This window comes from Engystomops pustulosus, chromosome 11 (genome assembly GCF_040894005.1).
Source record: "Engystomops pustulosus chromosome 11, aEngPut4.maternal, whole genome shotgun sequence".
NCBI classification, from domain to species: domain Eukaryota; kingdom Metazoa; phylum Chordata; class Amphibia; order Anura; family Leptodactylidae; genus Engystomops; species Engystomops pustulosus.
Genome location: NC_092421.1, coordinates 61,412,404 through 61,436,716, shown reverse-complemented (window position 1 = coordinate 61,436,716; position 24,313 = coordinate 61,412,404). Strand labels below are relative to the sequence as shown.

At 44.1% G+C, this 24,313-nt stretch overlaps 1 protein-coding gene across 6 annotated transcripts in view; it reads left to right on the top strand.

Annotated features, from left to right (window-relative positions):
* Positions 1-24,313, top strand: part of ADGRA1 (adhesion G protein-coupled receptor A1) — a 453,444-nt gene that overhangs the window by 403,473 nt on the left and 25,658 nt on the right. For all 6 annotated transcript variants that reach the window (XM_072131164.1, XM_072131165.1, XM_072131167.1 and 3 more), the window contains one exon: positions 6,644-6,789. In XM_072131164.1, the coding sequence (XP_071987265.1) occupies positions 6,644-6,789 (146 nt within the window). The remainder of the gene's footprint in view (positions 1-6,643; positions 6,790-24,313) is intronic.

Below are 24,313 nucleotides of genomic sequence, written 5' to 3'. Positions count from 1 at the left end.
CATGCAGCCTGCAGATAGGACACCATGTACAATCTGCTCAGCTACTTCTGCTCTATAACATGCTACCTGCAGATAGGACACTATGTACAATATACTCAGATCCTCCTGCTCTATAACATGCCGCCTGCAGATAGGACACTATGTACAATATACACAGATCCTCCTGCTCTATAACACCCTGCCTGCAAGTAGGAAACTGTTTACAATCTGCTCAGCTCCTCCTGCTCTATAACATGCTGTCTGCAAGTAGGAAACTATGTACAATCTGCTCAGCTGTTTTTTTCCGGTGATAGTTTTGATTTAAATCTGTCGAGTTTCTTTAGTATGTAGTCTTCTTATATGACTGGTCTTTGGGAGATTTTTGCACTGTATCTAATGATTCTTTATGTATAGATATGGTTTGATCTTTTCAGCAGCATCACTAATACCTGTATGATAAATACCATCCTATCATCAGATTGTAATAAAACCTTCCTCTTACCATGGCGCGATGATTACATTGTTTTATGTAAGAGTCCAATGACTGGTTCTTCATATCTGTATAATACAAAATGTAAGTGATGGGAGCGGAAAATAACATCACATATTAATTTATACTCATTCCATAAAGCCAGATGCACATATAATGGGAAGAAAAGAATATTGAGGATTGGCTAAATCTCTAATTGCAGTTTCCATGGCAATAGCTAACAATTACTCTCCGAGCACAGATGTTAACATCCTGCCAGGGCTGGTGTTTGATTTTCACATTAATAGCGTTCATAAAAGTCATGACAACAGCTCATGGATAGAGCGGCTGCTTCATATATCGGTAGAACAGGTTTTATAAGCTGAGGCGGCTTCAAGACGTTGGGAGATGGTGGGTTTCATTCAATTGACACAAACGCCAAAGCAATGTAGACAATGGGCAAAGCAATTGTAAGACAATGACTGCAAGGGATCACTGAATCACTGCAAGGACAGTGGTAGTTGGTTTTATAGTTGTGAGGTATTAAAGGGGTTGTCCACGCCTGGATATTGATGACTCTGAAAATATCAGAGTGGTCCAACAACTGGCTTTCCTACAGATCAGCTGTTGGATGAGAGCGCCATACACGGGATAGTGACCAAACCAGGGTACTGCTAAAACATTGAAGCATTGTATCAGAAAACCCTTTAAAGGTAACTAAGAGATTGATCTACATTTTGGACTGCCTCGTCACATAGCCTTGTGTCCACTTGCCCTGCCTTAGTATTGCAACCAGGTGTCCATTCTCCCTGCCTCGGGCACGTAGCCTTGTGTCCATTCTCCCTGCCTCGGGCAAGTAGCCTTGTGTCCATTCTCCCTGCCTCGGGCAAGTAGCCTTGTGTCCATTCTCCCTGCCTCGGGCACGTAGCCTTGTGTCCATTCTCCCTTCCTCGAATTTTATTACAAAAAATGGACCAATTGTCGCGGCAGGGGGTTTATTGCTCAAAAGGACACAAAGCTGCCACTGGCAGAGAAAAATGTACCCATATCCGGACAAAGAAGTGTATCATAGTATATTATAAAACATCACCTTTATGATTCACAAATCTAAAAAAATGTGTACAGTAGCATTGCTACAAAGTGCTCTAGGGAATTGATATTAAAAGCACAGTGGGGTAGGCTCAATAAGTCAAGGACGAGTGTTCACTCACTACTAGTATGTTACATTGTCGCCACAAGGCGATGTGTGCGATCTAAGATCTCTTGGACATAAATATTGTGTCTCAGGCACATACCCTTGTGTACATTCTCCCTGCCTCAGGCACATACCCTTGTGTATATTTTCCCTGCCTCAGGCACATACCCTTGTGTATATTCTCCCTGCATCAGGCACATACCCTAGTGTATATTCTCCCTGCCTCAGGCACATACCCTTGTGTATATTCTCCCTGCCTCAGGCACATACCCTAGTGTATATTCTCCCTGCTTCAGGCACATACCCTAGTGTATATTCTCCCTCCCTCAGGCACATACCCTTGTGTATATTCTCCCTGCCTCAGGCACATACCCTTGTGTATATTCTCCCTGCCTCAGGCACATACCCTTGTGTATATTCTCCCTGCCTCAGGCACATACCCTTGTGTGTATTCTCCCTGCCTCAGGCACATACCCTTGTGTATATTCTCCCTGCCTCAGGCACATACCCTTGTGTATATTCTCCCTGCCTCAGGCACATACCCTTGTGGATATTCTCCCTGCCTCAGGCACATACCCTTGTGTGTATTCTCCCTGCCCCAGGCACATACCCTTGTGTGTATTCTCCCTGCCTCAGGCACATACCCTTGTGTATATTCTCCCTGCCTCAGATACATACCCTTGTGTATATTCTCCCTGCCTCAGGCACATACCCTTATGTACATTCTCCCTGCCTCAGATACATACCCTTGTGTACATTCTCCCTGCCTCAGGCACATACCCTTGTGTATATTCTACCTGCCTCAGGCACATACCCTTGTGTATATTATCCCTGCCTCAGGCACATACCCTTATGTACATTCTCCCTGCCTCAGATACATACCCTTGTGTACATTCTCCCTGCCTCAGGCACATACCCTTGTGTACATTCTCCCTGCTTCAGGCACATACCCTTATGTACATTCTCCCTGCCTCAGGCACATACCCTTGTGTATATTCTCCCTGCATCAGGCACATACCCTTGTGTACATTCTCCCTGCCTCAGGCACATACCCTTGTGTATATTCTCCCTGCATCAGGCACATACCCTTGTGTATATTCTCCCTGCATCAGGCACATACCCTTGTGTACATTCTCCCTGCCTCAGGCACATACCCTTGTGTATATTCTCCCTGCATCAGGCACATACCCTTGTGTACATTCTCCCTGCCTCAGGCACATACCCTTGTGTATATTCTCCCTGCCTCAGGCACATACCCTTATGCATATTCTCCCTGCCTCAGGCACATACCCTTGTGTATATTTTCCCTGCCTCAGGCACATATCCTTGTGTATATTCTCCCTGCCTCAGGCACATACCCTTGTGTATATTCTCCCTGCCTCAGGCACATACCCTTGTGTATATTCGCCCTGCATCAGGCACATACCCTTGTGTATATTTTCCCTGCCTCAGGCACATACCCTTGTGTATATTCTCCCTGCCTCAGGCACATACCCTTGTGTATATTCTCCCTGCATCAGGCACATACCCTTGTGGATATTCTCCCTGCCTCAGGCACATACCCTTGTGTGTATTCTCCCTGCCTCAGGCACATACCCTTGTGTATATTCTCCCTGCCTCAGGCACATACCCTTGTGTGTATTCTCCCTGCCCCAGGCACATACCCTTGTGTGTATTCTCCCTGCCTCAGGCACATACCCTTGTGTATATTCTCCCTGCCTCAGGCACATACCCTTGTGTATATTCTCCCTGCCTCAGGCACATACCCTTATGTACATTCTCCCTGCCTCAGATACATACCCTTGTGTACATTCTCCCTGCCTCAGGCACATACCCTTGTGTATATTCTACCTGCCTCAGGCACATACCCTTGTGTATATTATCCCTGCCTCAGGCACATACCCTTGTGTACATTCTCCCTGCTTCAGGCACATACCCTTGTGTACATTCTCCCTGCCTCAGGCACATACCCTTGTGTATATTCTCCCTGCCTCAGGCACATACCCTTATGTACATTCTCCCTGCCTCAGATACATACCCTTGTGTACATTCTCCCTGCCTCAGGCACATACCCTTGTGTATATTCTACCTGCCTCAGGCACATACCCTTGTGTATATTATCCCTGCCTCAGGCACATACCCTTGTGTACATTCTCCCTGCTTCAGGCACATACCCTTATGTACATTCTCCCTGCCTCAGGCACATACCCTTGTGTATATTCTCCCTGCCTCAGGCACATACCCTTGTGTATATTCTCCCTGCATCAGGCACATACCCTTGTGTATATTCTCCCTGCATCAGGCACATACCCTTGTGTACATTCTCCCTGCCTCAGGCACATACCCTTGTGTATATTCTCCCTGCATCAGGCACATACCCTTGTGTACATTCTCCCTGCCTCAGGCACATACCCTTGTGTATATTCTCCCTGCCTCAGGCACATACCCTTGCGTATATTCTCCCTGCATCAGGCACATACCCTTGTGTATATTTTCCCTGCCTCAGGCACATACCCTTGTGTATATTCTCCCTGCCTCAGGCACATACCCTTGTGTATATTCTCCCTGTCTCAGGCACATACCCTTGTGTATTTTCTCCCTGCCTCAGGCACATACCCTTGTGTATATTCTCCCTGCATCAGGCACATACCCTTGTGTATATTCTCCCTGCATCAGGCACATACCCTTGTGTACATTCTCCCTGCCTCAGGCACATACCCTTGTGTATATTCTCCCTGCCTCAGGCACATACCCTTATGTATATTCTCCCTGCCTCAGGCACATACCCTTGTGTATATTTTCCCTGCCTCAGGCACATATCCTTGTGTATATTCTCCCTGCCTCAGGCACATACCCTTGTGGATATTCTCCCTGCCTCAGGCACATACCCTTGTGTACATTCTCCCTGCCTCAGGCACATACCCTTGTGTATATTCTCCCTGCCTCAGGCACATAACCTTGTGTATATTCTCCCTGCCTCAGGCACATACTCTTGTGTACATTCTCCCTGCCTCAGGCACAAACCCTTGTGTATATTCTCCCTGCCTCAGGCACATACCCTTTTGTATATTCTCCCTGCCTCAGGCACATACCCTTGTGGATATTCTCCCTGCCTCAGGCACATACCCTTGTGTACATTCTCCCTGCCTCAGGCACATACCCTTGTGTACATTCTCTCTGCCTCAGGCGCATACCCTTGTGTATATTCTCCCTGCCTCAGGCGCATACCCTTGTGTATATTCTCCCTGCCTCAGGCACATACCCTTGTGTACATTCTCTCTGCCTCAGGCACATACCCTTGTGTGTATTCTCCCTGCCTCAGGCACATACCCTTGTGTATATTCTCCCTGCCTCAGGCACATACCCTTGTGTACATTCTCCCTGCCTCAGGCACATACCCTTGTGTACATTCTCTCTGCCTCAGGCGCATACCCTTGTGTATATTCTCCCTGCCTCAGGCGCATACCCTTGTGTATATTCTCCCTGCCTCAGGCACATACCCTTGTGTACATTCTCCCTGCCTCAGGCACAAACCCTTGTGTATATTCTCCCTGCCTCAGGCACATACCCTTGTGTATATTCTCCCTGCCTCAGGCACATACCCTTTTGTATATTCTCCCTGCCTCGGGCACATACCCTTGTGGATATTCTCCCTGCCTCAGGCACATACCCTTGTGTACATTCTCCCTGCCTCAGGCACATACCCTTGTGTACATTCTCTCTGCCTCAGGCGCATACCCTTGTGTATATTCTCCCTGCCTCAGGCGCATACCCTTGTGTATATTCTCCCTGCCTCAGGCACATACCCTTGTGTACATTCTCTCTGCCTCAGGCACATACCCTTGTGTGTATTCTCCCTGCCTCAGGCACATACCCTTGTGTATATTCTCCCTGCCTCAGGCACATACCCTTGTGTACATTCTCCCTGCCTCAGGCACATACCCTTGTGTACATTCTCTCTGCCTCAGGCGCATACCCTTGTGTATATTCTCCCTGCCTCAGGCGCATACCCTTGTGTATATTCTCCCTGCCTCAGGCACATACCCTTATGTACATTCTCCCTGCCTCAGGCACATACCCTTGTGTACATTCTCCCTGCCTCAGGCACATACCCTTGTGTGTATTCTCCCTGCCTCAGGCACATACCCTTGTGTATATTCTCCCTGCCTCAGGCACATACCCTTGTGTACATTCTCCCTGCCTCAGGCACATACCCTTGTTTACATTCTCCCTGCCTCAGGCACATACCCTAGTGTATATTCTCCCTGCCTCAGGCACATACCCTTGTGTATATTCGCCCTGCCTCAGGCACATACCCTTGTGTATATTCTCCCTGCCTCAGGCACATACCCTTGTGTACATTCTCCCTGCCTCAGGCACATACCCTTGTGTATATTCTCCCTGCCTCAGGCACATACCCTTGTGTATATTCTCCCTGCCTCAGGCACATACCCTTGTGTATATTCTCCCTGCCTCAGGCACATACCCTTGTGTGTATTCTCCCTGCCTCAGGCACATACCCTTGTGTACATTCTCCCTGCCTCAGGCACATACCCTTGTGTATATTCTCCCTGCTTCAGGCACATACCCTTGTGTATATTCTCCCTGCCTCAGGCACATACCCTTGTGTATATTCTTCCTGCCTCAGGCACATACCCTTGTGTATATTCTCCCTGCCTCAGGCACATACCCTTGTGTACATTCTCCATTCTCCCTGGATAGGGCTTGTAGACCTACGTTCTTTTCCCCAGTCACACACACACACATATATAGATATTTTAGTACATGGTGCTATATTTTAGATTTACATGGGTTGTTCTGTACAGTGCACAAGGCTTTTTTGTCATGGCTTTTGTAACCCTATAGAAAGTGAGAGGCTGAAAATAGAAAAAGGATGATTTCTGAATGTTTGCAGTGTTATGTAAGAAATCATCTATCATTCATCATATATTTTTAGATGCCATTATCTCATAACCATTTCTTGTGTCTTACTTTCTCAGGTCGGTATTGTCTTGCATTACTCAAGCCTGTGCACAGTCTTGTGGATTGGTGTGACTGCCAGGAACATTTACAAGCAAGTTACAAGAAAACCTCCTCAAAACCAGAATGGTGACCAGCCTCCATTCCCAAAGCAACCTATGCTCAGGTATGACATACTTTGTCTTGTTTATTAATTGTTTTACCAATAGTCAGAGTAAAATTGTATTGTCTGATCTTAAAGCCAAATTACAAGCACAATAAAAATCTCTTAACCAATCTTATAGCATTCTTTCCCCTACATATCTGCAAACCACCCCTTAACTTATCCCAGGACTAAGATCCGTGTTTTATAACTGCTTCTGACTTTAGAGTTGTCTGTTGTCCTAATCGGTGGAATATCCATGCTATCTTCTTCTCATGGGTGGAGTTTCCCTGCTCTTTGCTTACTTCATTGGTGGAGTCTCCCTGATCCCTTCTCTTCATGGGTGCGGTGTCCCAGCTCTCTTCCTTCTTATTTGCTGGAGTCTACCTGCTTTTTTCTCCTCATGGGTGGAGTCTTCCTGCTTTGTGCTCTTCATGGGTGGAGCATCAAAGTTTTTCTCCAAAGGTATTACACGACTGACTACATTAGCCATAAGTATTTAAATATATCCTGTAAATGTTGGAGAGGATGAGGAAACAAAGCCACATTATTACGTATATCACTCTGCTTCTATTGGTCAAGCATTTTCAAACTTCTTTTAGAGATAACACTGTCAACAATCAGTAAATCTGCCATAATGGCATTGCTCTTACTAGACACTGGGGCATATTTACTTACCCCATCACTGGAATTCACAGAAAGTGCATTGTCCGACTCAAATGCACTGTGCCGCGATTTACTAAGATCGTGCACCTGATATCCTGTATATGTGGCTTTCCCATCAGGTTCGACAGAGTTCACCATCTTTTTATTGGTGCATCTAAGTGCTAGGGCTTGCAACACAATGGGGGTCATTTACTAAGGGTCCGATTTGCGCATTTTCGTTGGGCTTCCCGTATTTTTCCCTGAATCGCCCCAGGATTTGGTGCACGCGATCGGATTGTGATCGGTATAGGTGTTAGGGGCTAGTTTTTAGTTTTACTTGGAGTTAAATCTACAAAAAGTGGGGGAAAGAGGTCTTTTTTTAAAAATGTTTACTATATATATATATATATATATATATAATATAATTTATATTTATATTGTAATTTTTTAAAAATAAGTTCAAAATGAACATTATGAATGAATTCCCTATTTGGAGTTGGTCGTTTTACTATGTAGTGAAAAAGGAGACGGCAGACGTGAGCTGCTCCTGACAGCCGATCCTGCTCCTGACACTGGACCTGCACCAGCAGACATCTTGGGTCAGTGTGCGGGCCGAGAGAGGTCAAAGTAATGAAAAAAGTCCACTGTGAAATGTGAAAAAAAAAAACAATGCTAAAAGAAAGAAATGAATGCATTCATCCGCACATCATTTTACAACAGAAACTCTTTAACTCAGAAACATGAACACATGTAATTAATTTCATATTGGTAATGACCATGACATGTGGAGAATCTCCATCCCCCCTCAGCTATAATGTCTGATAAGATAATTAGCTTAACACATAGTTTGTCATTGCCATTTAGTCCTACTCTTGTAGGAAGGAATCACAGCTAGGAATCTGCTGAAAGTCTCTTCCAAAAAGTACAATTTGCAGCAGAAAACCTTAAACTTCTTCCACAGTGCGGTGTGTGGACTAGCCCGATTCAATGGGGGGGTTTTGTATGCCAGTCTTAAAATCCCCCCCAGTGTTGTTTCGACGCCGGTATATGCTAAGAGGGTCTGGTGTTTTGATAAATACGGGCACAAACTCCCCCAAACCTGTAGACCAGGTCTGAACTGGTGGAGTTTTTTTTCTGTAGTCTCTCCTGGTTTTATGGTGAGCCAAGTGCCAGCTCCCTGCGCGATACGGCTTACGTGGTGGGCGGGTTAGGGAAACTGTAAAACTGGGGGAATCATGTTCCTTCTCTGCCAGTAAACAGGTGGAAAAGGCATAATGAATCTGCCTCCAAGGGGGAGATTTATCAGAAGTGTCAGAGCTCAGCTTTAATTTAATAAACAGTTGTGAGAAAGTGAAAGCTGAGCTCTGATTGGTTGTTATGAGCACCTGGAACAGGTCATGCTTTCAGACACTTCTGATAAATTTCCCCAAATGTGTCTCATTGGGGCACATTTACATCCCGGTCCTGTCGCGATCTAGCGGCGCGTTCTCCGTCGAGGATTCGGGTCTTCCGGCGTTTCGCTAAGGTCGTGCACCCGATGTCCACCAGGTGTCGCTGCTGCGCCGAGGTCCGCCGGAGTTCACCAACCTATCTTGGATGCAGGTAAGCGCGTGTCAAGCGACACTTTTTTTTAAAAAAATGCAGCGGTATTTCCGAATCCGGTTTCCGACGGCCACGCCCCCGATTTCCGTCACGTGCATGCCGATGCCGATGAGCCACAATCCAATCGCGTGAGCCAAAAACCCGGGCTAATTCAGGGAAAAACATTGCAAATCGGCAATATTCGGGAAACCTGACGAAAAATAGCGATTCGGGCCCTTAGTAAATGACCCCCATTGTGTGTGACAACCCCACATAATTTATCCTTGAGCGACTAAATCATCTTCATGGTATAGTAATGGTGTATTTAGACAAACGTATGCCCGCACGGCTAAGGCTGGTCATATGTCCGGTGCCATGGAGAGGAGGAGGGGTGACACCTCCCCTCTCCATAGGCATTCCTTATTGTACGTCCATACTACGGGGACCGCTCCATTGCTGTCTATGGGGAGCGTATGTATGGCCACAAGCTGATCCATCGCAGCCTCTTCTCACTGAGCTGTTACTGATTGGACACCAATAGTAGTGTCAACGTTCATCATACACTTAACACTTTCTTGTAGATACGTAATAATCGTTTTTTCATGTGCAACAGCAGAAGAGGCTTCACAGCCCCAATACATCAATGTCTTGCTATAGAACGCCATCCAATATGTCATCAATATCATCAATGACAAAGGAATAAATCGTCGGTAGGAAACCTACTGGTCCTTGAGATCTCACTACACCTATAAGGGGATAGGAGGACACGGCTGGTCTAGGTTCCCGAAATTGGGCTTGTACTGCATTTCGCAGCTGCAAAAATGTATAAAAGTGGGTGCCCTGAATCTGAAGCTTGTTCTCCAATTGGTCATATGACATTAACAGGTCACCTAGGGTTTGAACTCCCATAGCATAAGGAGGCACCAGGCAATTATCTCATATGTTTTAGGCATTTATTATACCACAATGGGGTTTCCTTAGGGATATCATGAAAGGTGCATACGTTTCTTGTTTCTTTCCATACTTTCGTAGCTACCTGGAGAACAGGGAGCAGTTCTTTCACCCGACCCTCTTTATCCGTTATAACTAACCATAGGCATGTGGTGTAAAGAAACTCAGCCAACCAGCTTTCAGGGGTATGAAGATACACAGTGGTAGTTTCCAAAAGGAGAGATATTCAAGTTGTCCTGACAAGTAATATAAGGAGAGGTCTGGCAGGGTCATACCACTAATTGATTTTGGGCCCTTCAATTTAGATCTTGGAACGTGAAGAGCCCCATACAAAACGGTATTATCAGGGATTTAGAGTTTTTTTTTTTTAAAAAACTACGGTATTTGGGAATGGGGTAAAAAATATGCTGCACTTCGGACAAATCTTATAAAATGGAAGCTAGCTACTGACGTCATTCCTCCAAGGGAGGGAGAGGAAATGAAATGAAATTGTAAAATATTTACAAAACGAGATTCTCCGAAATTCTGTAAAAAAAAAACAAAATTCTCTCCTTTGGCCTATAATTCCAAGGTCATTCCTACTGTTTTGGCGCACCCCTTGGACAACCATATGTATTTTATTATATTTCTAGTATAATTACTGTGGATACCAGGTGGATCATTATGTTTAGATGCCTCTTTACAATAGTTTAAAAAGTATATGGGGTTCGCTACATGAACTGTATACAGGCAGTCCCTGGGTTACGTACAAGATCGGTTCCATAGGTTTGTTCTTATGTTGAATTTTTATATAAGTCGGAACTATATATTTATATAATTGTAGTTCCAGACAAAAAAAAATTTGTCTCAGTGACCATTGGAGTTTCAAAAATTTTTTTTGTAATTGGACCAATCTTTACCATATTTCTCTACCTAAAAAAAAAAAAAAAAACTGTTTGCGCTAATTTCGGTCCCACTTAAGAGATTGCTATATGCTGCAGCTACATGCAGCTCTGCCGTGCACTAATTGTACATGGCATTGAATCTTCCTGATAGAGCCTCATAGTTAAGCACAGAGACATGATTGAATGTGACTGCCCAGCGACCGAGTGGGCTTGAGAAGTTAATGTGCCATGTAACACGAGCCGAGCTTTGTTTTATATGTCTTTATGCAGTGTGTTTCCATACCTGCGCCTGCAAACTAGGTTCTATATTCTCTTTTCCAATAAGTAAAGGTTGCAAAAACTTTCTCCATTTTAATGTCTATATTTTATGGATTGGATCACATCTTTTATAGAGGTTTTAGAATTATTTTGGCATATTGCTAGGATAAACCTTATAAAACTTAATAGCGGTTGTTCAATCAATGAATGGACTTCCCCTTTAATAATAAACAGATGTGGCGATCTTGTTCCACTAATTCCATTTGGGAAATTTACCTTTTCTTGCTATATTATAATCAATGGACTGACCTTGAGTTTCCATTATCTATATTATTGGAAAGGCCCATAAGTGTGTGAAGGTCCAAAGAGCCTTAAAACAATGGTCTACTGAATCTAAAAGAGCAGTAAAATAAGCACAAGAATTGTTAACATTGTCGCAAAGTTTGATACTTGAAGAGGTTGACCATTCTATTAGATAAGTTGCCGCATGTGCCTTTGCTGTCTTGTGGATAATCCCTACAATGTTCATCAAGTGATTCAGCAGTCCTTTTAATTTTGTGCAGTCTGTAGACTCTCTGTGATTCTTTGTTTACATATCTGAGCTCTGACAAATAGAATGAACTATAGCAGGAAAGTAATGACTCATCCTGCTCCCTCTTCCTGTCTCTGTCAGTGAGGATGGACATTGAAAAGTGAGACACAGTGGGAGAGGCCATTAGGACATCATGGAAAAGGGAGAGAAAGGGAACTTGTGTATGCATAGGGCAGCTTGATGAGAGCAGCAAATGGCTGAGGCTATCAAAGGTGGCAAAGATACCGGTACATATACATGCAGAGTCATGTCTACTGAAATAGATTTATTGTAAAGTGGATAACCCCATTAAAACTTTGGTGCAGACTCTAGGGGTCCCTTCGTTTTCATCTTTAATCCCTAGAAGATAGTATAGATTTTGCTGTGTGGCTCAGTAACCAGAATAGATACCAGTTGTGAGCCTATATAAAAGGCAGGGTAGTCAGGGACGAAATGGATGGTCAGATAGAGCCATGGTAGACTGGACGTGAACATGATCTTGAAGATGTAGACCTTGGTCAGAACCATGGGGCAAAAGTGATGAATGACAATTATTGGTCAGAGCCATGCTGATTGGACTGCAGCACAGTGTCAGTCACAGTACCAGTAAGAGGAGAAGATGATATTATCAGAGTAAAGACCAAGAGAAAGTCATATCTAGAACAAAATTTTTTTAAAAAAGTCCCAGGAACAAGGAACCAAAGTCCAGAAGCAAGGTGGCCCAAAGGAGGACCCCATAAGTAGATGCATGACTTTAAAGGGAACCTGTCAGCAGGAATTGACCCAATAAACCACTACTTATGTTTTCTCAAGCAGCTTCAGACCTTCCAGATCTTATTTCTTTAATGCACAGTGTGATGGCATCACCCAGAAAATCAACTTTGAAGTCAGATGTAAACTAGTAACATAAAGTCATGGAATCGGAGAACTCAGTAATTACGTCATGACCTCAGATTGCCACCTTTGCTGTAATTGAAGCTCTTGCATCCAGGGGCATCATAACTGGTTCTCCAGAAATCTGGTGAAGTCTGATTTTTACAACCAGTTTATTTCAAAGTTGATTTTCTGGGTGATGCCACCACACTAGGCCATGTTAACCTGCTTGACCAGTTATGGTTAAATTAGGTCAGTGTCTGCTTAAAGGTTCCCTTCTTCAATCCCTCCTGGTTAATGCACCTGACCAGTGAGGCCCATAAACATTTGAGAAACACCTCAAATCAATCATGTAATACCATCCATGATATACTGTAAATCTTTATATTTCTTGGAAATGGAAGTTGTAGCAATGGCTCTTCCTCAGCATGTAGTCTAATGTCTTGCCCATGAAATTTGCGCCTCTGTAGTTCCCGATATCGAGCATAATAGGGTAGGCAGCCCGCCGCCAAAGAGTTATGCCCTTTACTATCTCAGCTGGCCACTGGATGTTACATTTTTAGAACAAAAAGTTTCACTGGAGAACGTCTTTAGAGTGAAATAAAAGGAATCGACTCTAAGCTTTCTATTTCTAGAAGCCGTGTAGCCTATGTCAGACATTTCCCATTACCATCTACTCAGCCCCGCACAGTATTTACACAATTTATAATGAAAAGAACTGGGAACAAGCAGAGCAGATAGATGTATGTGCCCAATGCGGGCGGCAGATTATGTTTTTTATGCACCGTCGGGTTTGTGAATAAACACAAATTCCCATAGAAATTGCTAAAAGAAATTTGTATGTGCTGATTATTATTATGGGTCAGGAAATGATCTCTACTGAGCCAATGGCTACTCACAACATGCACCGACAACCTGCACACACAATAGGAGAAGGATACCAATGTTCGGCATTGGAAACATTGGGGCACATTTACTTGCCCATCCGGAGGAAGTCACCGAAAATACATTGTCTAACGATAATGCACTGTGTCGCGATTCACTAAGATCGTGCGCCCGATATCCTGCATGTGTCGCTTCCCACTCAGGTGCAACAGAGTTCACCTTCTTCTTCCCGGTGTATGTAAGTGCTTGGCTTGCGACACAATTCGAATCTTAAATCCCGCGCTCAGTCCGAATCAGTCGGATCGTCCCACGGCCCGCCCCCTGATTTCTGTCATATGAAAGGCAGCGCTGCTGTGCCAAAATGCGATTGCGTGCGACACAATCCCTTGCTAAATACCTGTCACAGCCACGAAATCCCTGAAAACGTTGGGAATATCCGACGAAGGTGCGGCCGTGGACCCTTAGTAAATAAGCCCCATTATTTTCCATTCATGCACAATGAATTTTTTAAAAAGGGGAGCAAAAAACTGAATGCAAAAACTAAAAAGGCATTGGCGGCAAGGGGTTAATTGTGCGGATTTGGATTACGCTCTGCTATCTTTGTGATCCTTTATATTCAGGGTGACATTGCAGCGAAGTCGCAGACATCTACTTGAGTTGTCATTGCAATGGATTTAAAACTCACTGCAAAACCTGAACACTATAACCCAATGCTCATGTATGAGTAAAATACATATATACTATATAGAGATATGTTTTGCCTGGTTTTGCATACCCATAACTACTTGCAAAAGGGGTTCTGGATCATATATAAGGCGCTGTGTGTCCGCCCCTTCCCCTAAGCTGGAGCTTTGATCGTTTTTTTTACAGTCCTGGTGCTACTAACCACACATACACATATACGATTAGACAAATCTCCAGGTCTCTACCATTTACTGTCTGCAGTTCACTGCACATAGCACAGCAGTGTGAGGAATCATACATGCCGCGCCCAGGTTAGGAATGGTCCTCAAACTATGCTGGATCCAACGGGGACCGTTGAGGTGTCACCACGTGTTGCTACTCCCTGGAAGGGGTGGTAAGGCGTGGTGCACCCCAAAGGGAAATAAGTCCAGAGAGTCAGGGTCTGCAATGAACAGTTTCCTTCTTTACTGAAGATATTCATGTGTAAAGCCAAACAAGAAAAGGGCTGACTTCTCCAATCTCCTCCTTGGCAGAAGAAGAGTTATCTCCTAAGGAAAGGCCCGGGCTCGCTGTCCCTTTCATTCTCAGAAGGCTGGTACCCTGGTCACAGGAGCCTATGGCAGGGTATCCCTCTCTCTGCCACTCTACCTGCGCAACCAGAAGTAGCAGCTGTCTTCTCTTCCAAGCTCTGTTCCCCAACTAAAGACCCGTTCCCTAAATGCAGACACTAAGGACTGGAATTATTCTCCTTATATACTTTCTACCGGGGGAGGAATGGTTACATTTCAGCACAAAAACAATGACAAGGCATTCTCCCATAGACTTACATTGAGTTTCCATAATATTCTATGGCAGCAAAATTCTAAAATGTAAACAACTTTCCAGACAGCTCCTGTCATTCTGAAGGTCAAGCTGTCTGTTTGTCTTCTGCAAAACAATTTCTACAATAGCTGGAAAATTACTGATTTCGTTTTAGTTATAGACACACAGTCAGAAATGTCTCTCAATGTTCATTAACCCTTTCTACTAATGTATACAGATACAGTCATAATAAACTAAATTAATATAACAAAACACTATAGAATAATGCAAATTAACCCCTGATGTAATATACAGTAAGAAGTGCTGACTTTGGACATTTGTGGACATTTTAATATTTCCCCTATGCAAAGTGCAATGTTCCTCTGATCCAGGGCACTAGACACACCCCAAACTCAGAGAAGCTACAATCCTGGAATATAAATTCATTATTCACAGTGCTGCTCCTACTAACAAGACACATAGGTATGGATACACAGCTCTCCATGACTGTTATCTAGCAGTGTATAGAGTTTAGTGCAGACAGCAGAGCAGTGTGAGGATACACCAAAACACTGATATGCTACAATCAATGGGGGTCATTTACTAAGGGCCCGATTCGCGTTTTCCCGGCGTGTTACCCGAATATTTCCGATTTGCGCCGATTGTACCTGAATTGCCCCGGGATTGTGGCGCACGCGATCGGATTGTGGCGCATCGGCACCGGCATGCGCGCGGCGGAAATCGGGGGGCGTGGCCGAACGAAAACCTGACGTATTCGGAAAAAACGCCGCATTTAAAAACCGAAAAAGTGTCGCTTGGGCAGCGCTTACCTTCACCTGGTCTGAGGTGGTGCATTCCGGCGCGATGAGATGACTTTCAGCGCAGCAGCGCCACCTGGTGGACGACGGAAGAACTACATTCATAAATCCCGGCCGGACCCGAATCCAGAGCAGAGAACGCGGCGCTGGATCGCGACTGGACCGGGTAAGTAAATGTGCCCCAATGTGTTGTTAGTAGCAGCAGGACTGTGATAAATGTATTTATATTCAAAAAGTTATGGTTACACAGATTTCAGAGGCCAATTCCTAACACTGACGTTAGCTTTATATGTTCAAACCTACTGACAGTTTCCTTTTACTTAATTACATAGAGACTGTGAATATTGTAAACTAATTCTTACCGGTATTATAATTTTTATCTTGTATGCACTCATTTTACTGCCCTGGTCCGTGTACTGGTAGGGTCACTGTCCAGCAGTGCAGCACATCTTAAGTGTTGATCAGTTGGGAGATGTTTGTGTCTTCTAAGATCTGCATGATGAGTCTCTACAGCATCTTCTCACATTCGGTATAATGTCACACCAAAGACTTTATTGTTTTAAAGAAAAGTAAAAGTTTTGCCGTCATGTAGCAATTGACCCCTGGTGAATTGTTCATGACTTTTATTCACTCTGTCGCTCATTGTTTATCCAGAATCAGTCAAGTGAGTAAAGAGTCTTGGCAATGGCGCGGAGCGCTGCAGCGCCTTGTTCCTGCTCACATCCTACATTGCTTATTTTCAGAAACGTTGTTGATTTCTTTTGTATTTTGCATTCGAGATGTCGTTTACACAAAATGGAAAATGCAAAAAAATGGTAGAAATTTATTCTCATATAATAGTAAAAAACAAAAACAAAAAAAAACAACATAATGTAATAGTAGCATAAGTTGTTGTATAACATTATAATAGTGCTATATGTTGTGTAACATAAATAATATATAAATATATATAAGTAGAATAGGTGGGGGTTGTATAATATAATAATAGCAGTAAGGGTGGTATAGTATAATATAGCATACAGTAATACTGTATAATAATTGTAGTATAGGTTGTATAATATAATTTAGTAGTATATTTTGTTGTATAAAGGTCAGATATTGTACTTGGCTTAAAGGGAACCTGTCATCAGAAATGGACTTAAACCACTACCAGTATACTGTCAGGAAGAGTAACACCATCATCCAAAAAATCAACTTTGAAGTGAGGTGTAAACTGGTTGTATAAAGTCATGGAGGAGGAGAGTTTCACACTTAAAGGGGTTATCCGGGTTTAGAAAATGTCTTATGACCGGGCTATTTAAACATAATAAACATGTACTTATCTCCTCTGGTGCTGCCGATGTCCCGTGCCTCGGCCGGTCTTCTCTGTGCGCCGGTTTCATTGCAAGTGCGCACAGAGAGCTTCCGGCCGGCCGGAAGCTCCCATGCGCACCATCTCCCAGCGCTTACAACGCTGAGAGATAGGGACGGATGGGAGGAGCCGTCCACATCGCGGACCGGAAGCTCCCTGTGCGCGGCTTGTTTATTTACAGGGGCACGGATCAAAGGGACGGCGGCGCGGGACATCGGTGGCGCCGGAGGAGGTAAGTACAGGTTTATTATGTTTAACTAGCCCTCCCCAGCCCGGCCATAAGAAATTTTTTAAACCCGGATAACCCCTTTAAGTGAAGGTAGGGAGCTCTGAACGCCTCCTCCTCTGTGACTGACATCATGCATCGGACTTCAGGAGATCTGGTTAGTGATGTCTCTGGATGCAGGATCATCAATTACAACAAAGGGGCTTTTATGCAGAAGAGAGAGCTTGACTTCAGTGTTAAAATCTCCGCCTCCTTGACTTTATAAGACCAATTTACATCTCACTTCTACATCTCAGATTTCCTGGATGATGCCACCACACTGGGTCATAAAAGAATCTGGAAGGTGTTCAGCTGCTTGACAAAATACTAGTAGTGGAAGGAAGAGAAAACCCCAACAGAGAAAATTACCCTACAGAGACCTTACTGTGCTGCCAGTGTTCCCCAACACATTTACCTCTCAGCAACACTGGGGGAAGAGAACACCCCATCAGAGACAATTAGCCTACCGAGACCTCACCATGCTGTGAGTGTACCTACCCCAGTTACCTCTCTGGGGGAAGAGAACCTTCTTATTCCCGGTGTATGTGCTGATCTTGCGTCACAATTTGCAGTTTTTCCGAATCAGTCGGGTTGTCCGATGTCCACGCCCCCCGATTTGTGTCGCATGAAAGCCGGCGCTGATGCAACACAATCCGTTCGCGTGTGCCAAAAACCCAGGGCAATTTTGGGCAAAACGGAAAAGAATTGCGAAACCCGACGAAAATGCAGCGTTCAGACCCTTAGTAAATGTGCCCCAGTGTAATTGTGTTTGATGCTTGTTCCCTAGTATATACTGTACATCCATCCATTGTTGGTGTCTATTAAGGTTCCTGATATGGTTCCTATCTGCTTTTCTGTTATAAGCCCCTATCACCTACAAAATCATCTTGAGCCAAGTCACGTAAAACTACCAAAAAAAACAGGGGATCAATTATACAGCCTTTATCATCCATCCGGATAAGGATGAATATGAATCCGGTCTGCTCACACATAGGCTTAGGGCTCATGAAGGCAAAGTCAAGGAGGGGGGGCATATTATATCCACAGAAATAAGGACATCCAGCCAAATCCATATGACACAAACGCCTTCTCTGAATTTAGATGAATGTCTTATACAATGGCTCCACGCTCGCTGTTAATGTTCCCATTAAAGACCTCGGAGAGGAGTAATTCCTTCAGAACATGGCATGTCACACACAGTCCTGTCAAGATGAAAGGAGTCAGTGTGGTTCTATCACATCGTGATGGCGTTTCCCGCTGTGCGGGGCCATTGCTATGTGCTGCTTTATAGCCACCATCTGTGTGGGGAGCCTAATGTACCATGGCCCCTCCAACCGAGTAAATATGTCTAATAAGTATTGCGTCAGCGGCGCGCACAAGTCTCCTTCCACTCCCACGCCACAAGATGTTCCTCAGATCCCTCATCCGTGTGGAGGGATCGCAGGTGTGTGATTATTATTACGTTACAAATCAAACCTTGATAACAAAATTGCGCTGTTATGTTGCAGATGTAACCTGGTTAAGCTGGAAGCGGTGGCGGCTTTAAGCGTTCGCTAGACAGATGCACTTCATTCCACCGGAGAAGGGAAGTGACTTATACATGTAGTACAGATTGAGGAGAAAAGACGCAAGGAGGGGGGGGGGGTATCTTTTAGGGCAAGTTATCGCAAACCTGGGGTAGTGGGAAGGAGCTCATATGACAGATCAAAGATCAGAATTGTCTGAGAAATTGTTTGCCACAATCAGATCTGTCGTTACAGAAACACAGAAAGTATCAATAACAATCACAACATTTTCCCTGTGATGCACAGCTATGTGACGTGTTGTCCATGGTGCTGAGCACAGAGCTCTGGGCATTGTTTCCCATCATTAGAAACCCACAGGAGAATCTATGGAGAATCATATATCTGAACAAGATATATTACAGATCTCATTGTGGCAATCCATTTCTGAGACATTTTTGATCTGCTACCCATTGGAATAACTTGCTCTTGATCCAATATGGTAGTTTTCAGGTTGGTACCTGTGCGCTGGACATAGCCTAAGATATAGCCTCCTCACAGTATGTAATTTTCTCTTTAGTCTCTCATATAATTGATTTAAAGGGAACCTGTCACCATATTTTTCACAAAAACAGCTAGTGACAGTTACCCATAGAGCGCTATTATCCAAAAGACTTCTCCTTTTCTTCTCCTCTTCAGCCAGCCCTTCCCATCTATTCCTCCACATGCCATATGCCTCCACACCATTGTGTGAGTGATGTCATATAATGTCCTTTCCTTTAACCAGTAACATTTGCAAAATCTACCTCATGTATATATCAGATCACATGAAATCACAGCATGGACTTCTAATTTTCCTCATCTTTTTATTTACTGTATTTGCTGTGTGGCACATATAAGACATTCAATCTAGTCTATAGTTAGGGCTATTATGGAATCTGCAATTTAAATAAAATTTTAACACAGACAGTCCCCAATTTACATCTACAAGATAGATTCTTTAGGTTTGTTCTTGAAGAGGACCTGTCACCTATATAAAAGGCACTAGGAGCTGATAATTAAAGTAAGCAGCTCCTTGCACTAGGCCTTTTTTAGCAGTGATAGACTGCTAGCTTTATCGGAACCCTCTGACAATGCCAGGAGACACTGCCGTGTAGTACAAAAGGAACGCCGGACCACACTCAAAGTCTGGCGTTTTCATGAGGGGGCTGGACTAATAAGCGGTAAAGGCTGCAGTCACCGCCGGCCTGTGGAGTGGGAGGGGCAGTCCAAGGTGCTGCTTCTTCCCCGGACCGCCCCTTCCACTCCATAGGCCCCTCCCACTCCATAGGCCCCCTTATGAATACATTGGACCACTGTGAGCTCGGTCCGCCGTTCATATTGTACTGCGTGGCAGTGTCTGCTATTGTTATCAGAGGGTTCCGATAAAGCTAACAATGTAACACTGCAAAAAATGGGCTAGCGCTAGGACCTGCTTACTTTAGTAAGTGCCTTTTATATGTGACAGGTCCTCTTTCAGTTGCATTTGTATGTAAGTCGGAAATGGAATCTTTTATAATTGTAGCTCCAGACAAATCTTTATTTTGTCCCAGTGACAAGTGGATTTTCACAATTTTGTGCTGTCATGGGGATGAGGATTTATGAGAAAACTCCATTACAGACTAAAGTAACATCCAGAGAGCTTCATCAGGAGTCAGCGAAGTCTGCCTATAACTTAGGTTCGTCTGTAAGTCACCTGTAGATTATTTTTTCTTCAATACTAAGCTGCTATCCAAGAAAAAAAAAGTGTATGATTGAGAAGTTTTTATCTGGAGTTTATTTTTCAGGTGAGGTCACATAAAAAGCCACCTCCCTCTGCTCAATGACTAGGATGTTAAAAAGTGCTGCTGACCTCTCCTTTAAAGGAAACCTACTATCACGGACCTACCTACTGTGTTACTGCGCATGCACAGAGCTCTGGCTTCACAGATGAGTTTGCCCAGCTACAGTGAGCTAAGCGCTGGAGAGAAGACATAGCAGGGATCGAAAGAGGCTACTGGGGCGCGGAGTAGCCGTAGCTCCCTCTCTAAAGCACGCCGACACCAAGTAGCCTCGCAAGTAAATTTAAATATATATATAAGATAACATTTTTGTTAATTTCTGGGTAGATCTGACACCAGATCTACCTCATTGGGTAGATCTGTGACGGTAGGTTACCTTTAACCCCTTCAAGACCAAGTTTTTTGTTTCCGTTTTTTACAGCGTTCCTTCCACAAGCTGTACGTTTTTTGTTTACAAAACTATACGAGGGCTCGTTATATGCAAGACAAATTGTATTTTCTAGTGGCGCCATTTAATTTTCTGAGCCATGTACTGCGGAGCTGGAGAAAAATTCTAAATGTGGTTGCATAAGTAAAATTAAAAAAACTAAAACACAGTTGCGCCATATCCCGATGGACTTTATTTTTAACGGCTTTTAATGTGCAGTCAATACGGCACAATCGAAGTGATGTCAAAGTCATATAGATTAATTATGTCTTTATACCTTTTAAAAAATGTAAAAAACATTGTGTAAAAAAAAATCTCTAGCATCGCCAAATTCTAACACCGTGGCATTTATATACTTCAGTGTACGGCGCTGTGTAAGGTGTCACTGTTTGCAGGATGGGATGACATTTTCATTGATACAATTTTGACAACTGTACGACGACCTTTTGATCATTTTTTATTCCAATTTTGATTGGAGGCACAATAGCAAAAAGTGGCAAATCGGACATTTAGGTGCCATTTTCCATTAGAAGGTTCATTGTTGTGAATAATTCTTTTTAAAATTTGATAAATAAGACGTTTTGGGATATGACGATACCTAATATATGTACGATTTTACTATTATTTCAGCCCTGCTAGGGTACCGTATATACTTGAGTATAAGCCGACCCAAGTATCAGCCAAGGCCTCTAATTTTACCACAAAAACATGGGAAAACATATTGCCAAGGGTGAGAAATGCATTGGTCACAGCCTCCCCATTATATAGCCTGCCGGACCCTGCCCCATAGTATATAGCCAGCACTTGCCCCCCAGTATATTGCTTGCCAGCCCATATCCCCCAGTATATAGCCAGCCCCCTTCCCCAGTATATAACCAGCAGCGGGGGAAGCCAGAAAGGTGAGTTTTGATATATTTTTCTTTACTCAAATATAAGCCAAGTTTGGGTTTTCAGCACATTTTTTTGTGCCGAAAAACTAGGCTTATACTGGAGTATATATGGTACTTCACCTTATACAATATACTGCACTACAACTGTACTGCAGTATATTGTCGATATACGGCTTCTCAGACAGACTGTAATAGAAAGATTGTAATGACAGCTAAAGGAGCCTTTAACAGGCTCTCAACTGTCATTGCATCGATTGGCACCTTCCACTGATGTCATGGAGGGTGCCGAACACCATTATAGATGGTGGCTCTCAGGAGGTGCACCTCTAGGTGCAGACCTAACAGGTTAACTGCTGCGATTGTTGCCCCCTCCCTCTGCCTGATGTAATCTCACAGGCAGCAGAAGAGGGAGGAAGTGCTCCTGCACAGTGTAAAAGCCTGTGTAGCTACAGCTTGTGGGAGTTATGGTAACACCCCAGGGCTCCCTCTGGACTCATTAGAATTGTTATAAACATTAGAAGGATTTTAGAAGGAAGGAGGCCATAGATAACACGGTTTACCACCATCACGGTGCCTGGATCTATGAGTAAGTGTCCCTGGTTTATCATGATGGATTTTGATGGTAGATTTCCTTTAGGTGGTGGGCACCAGTCCTGTACATGCACTCCGCATATTGCCAAAGGGTTAAAATGCTGAAGAACGCTGAAGACACAGACATTTTTCATTGTGCTTGTAATTTTATAGCTCAAATTTGGATCCAAGTACAACAAAGAAGTTATATATAAGACCAAGTCTTCAGCGTCGCCTATTTTTAGCCTCTTCAACAATGGAAGCAGAAAACAGAAGCACCAACAATTTACTGAAGAGCTTCAACACGAGAGTCATTTTGGCTACAAATGATAAAACGGAGCACTCATAATACACTAATCCCCATCCCATAGGAAAGTAATGAGGCCGGCTTCACATCTAGCTGGTTATTTGACTGACACATTTCTAATGGAAACTGTCTGGATATTGCTGCCAAAAAAAAAGGATCACTTCAGCCAAGATGTACGTAATGTGCTCTGCCTAGTGCAGGACCCAAGGGGGGAGTTCATGGCACAGGGATCGGCACGGGCCCTCCAGGTAAAAAAACTTTGATAACATTTACATGTAGTCTTACAACACCCGATTACTAAAGGAACCTGGAAGTACTGGGTACTGGATTTCTAGGGACCCTGGATGTAATCCAGTGCACCTACAGAATATTCAGATACAATAAGGAGTAAAATCTGCCCATATTATAACAGCATGGGATGGTTGAGATGATGTAGGCCTACGGTCTTGTGTTATTCAGCCCATAACCCTACCCCCCATGCTGTGCTAGTAGGGAGGGCAGTTACTCCAATACTCACCTTTCCCCACTCCCTCATAACTACATCAGTCTTCTTCTTTCTCCTCTGTCCTCTGTAGCTTCAGGGGAGCGGGGAAAGGGGAGTAAGGGCTCACACGGCTGTTCATGGGAACCTACATGCGGCCGCATATACGTCCATGCAGACGGCAATGGTGGCCCAGTGGCGGTACGAAAGGGTTTCGACAGGATCAGCTCCAGGGTTCAATAGGTGCCTGGGCGACAGACCCTCAGTGGGCCCCTTTGCAGTGAACTCATGCGGCGGTATTAAAAATTTGGAAACTAAAACAGTCTCCTGTTTCCTAAAATATTCTCTAGTTTATCATCCCCCTCTGACACCCTATGTATTCATTAGATACAACCACCCTCACCCCTATGGATTCCTTATGTACAGCCTTATGTGAGCCCCCCAGCAGCTCTGGGTCCCAGCATTTGCTTGGGTATGCCCAGTGCTGGCGCCACCCCTGGGTTTCAGGAAAACCCCTACACTCTGGCTTGAGGATGTAAGAACAGCAGCTCCCAAGGCTCAAAAACCCGAAAACCCTACAGAACCAGTGTAAAATTAAGAGACTTGAGTGAAAAAAGTGAGCACTATTGGGGCACTAGGATGAAATCCACAGAAAGCCACTAAGACCCTTTCTCAAAATATGGACAAAATTAAAGGGGTATTCCAGGAATCAGCATAATTCATATACAAGTGGGCACTCAAAATATAAGCCAATGTGTAATTAGTTGTTATTTACAGATAAATGCTGGTGACATACAATGTAATGAAGAATTAAAATGCTACTGGCCCTTTAATCAGTCCGTTAATTTCCTCCACGCGGTCCGTTGCAGAAAAGAAGATGGGTGCTGATCACATGTCCACATCACATGTCCTGCACCTGCCTGGGCAGGTCATGTGATCACCACTATGTTTGGCTGTAGTGGGTTGGTTGCAGTGCATCCAGTA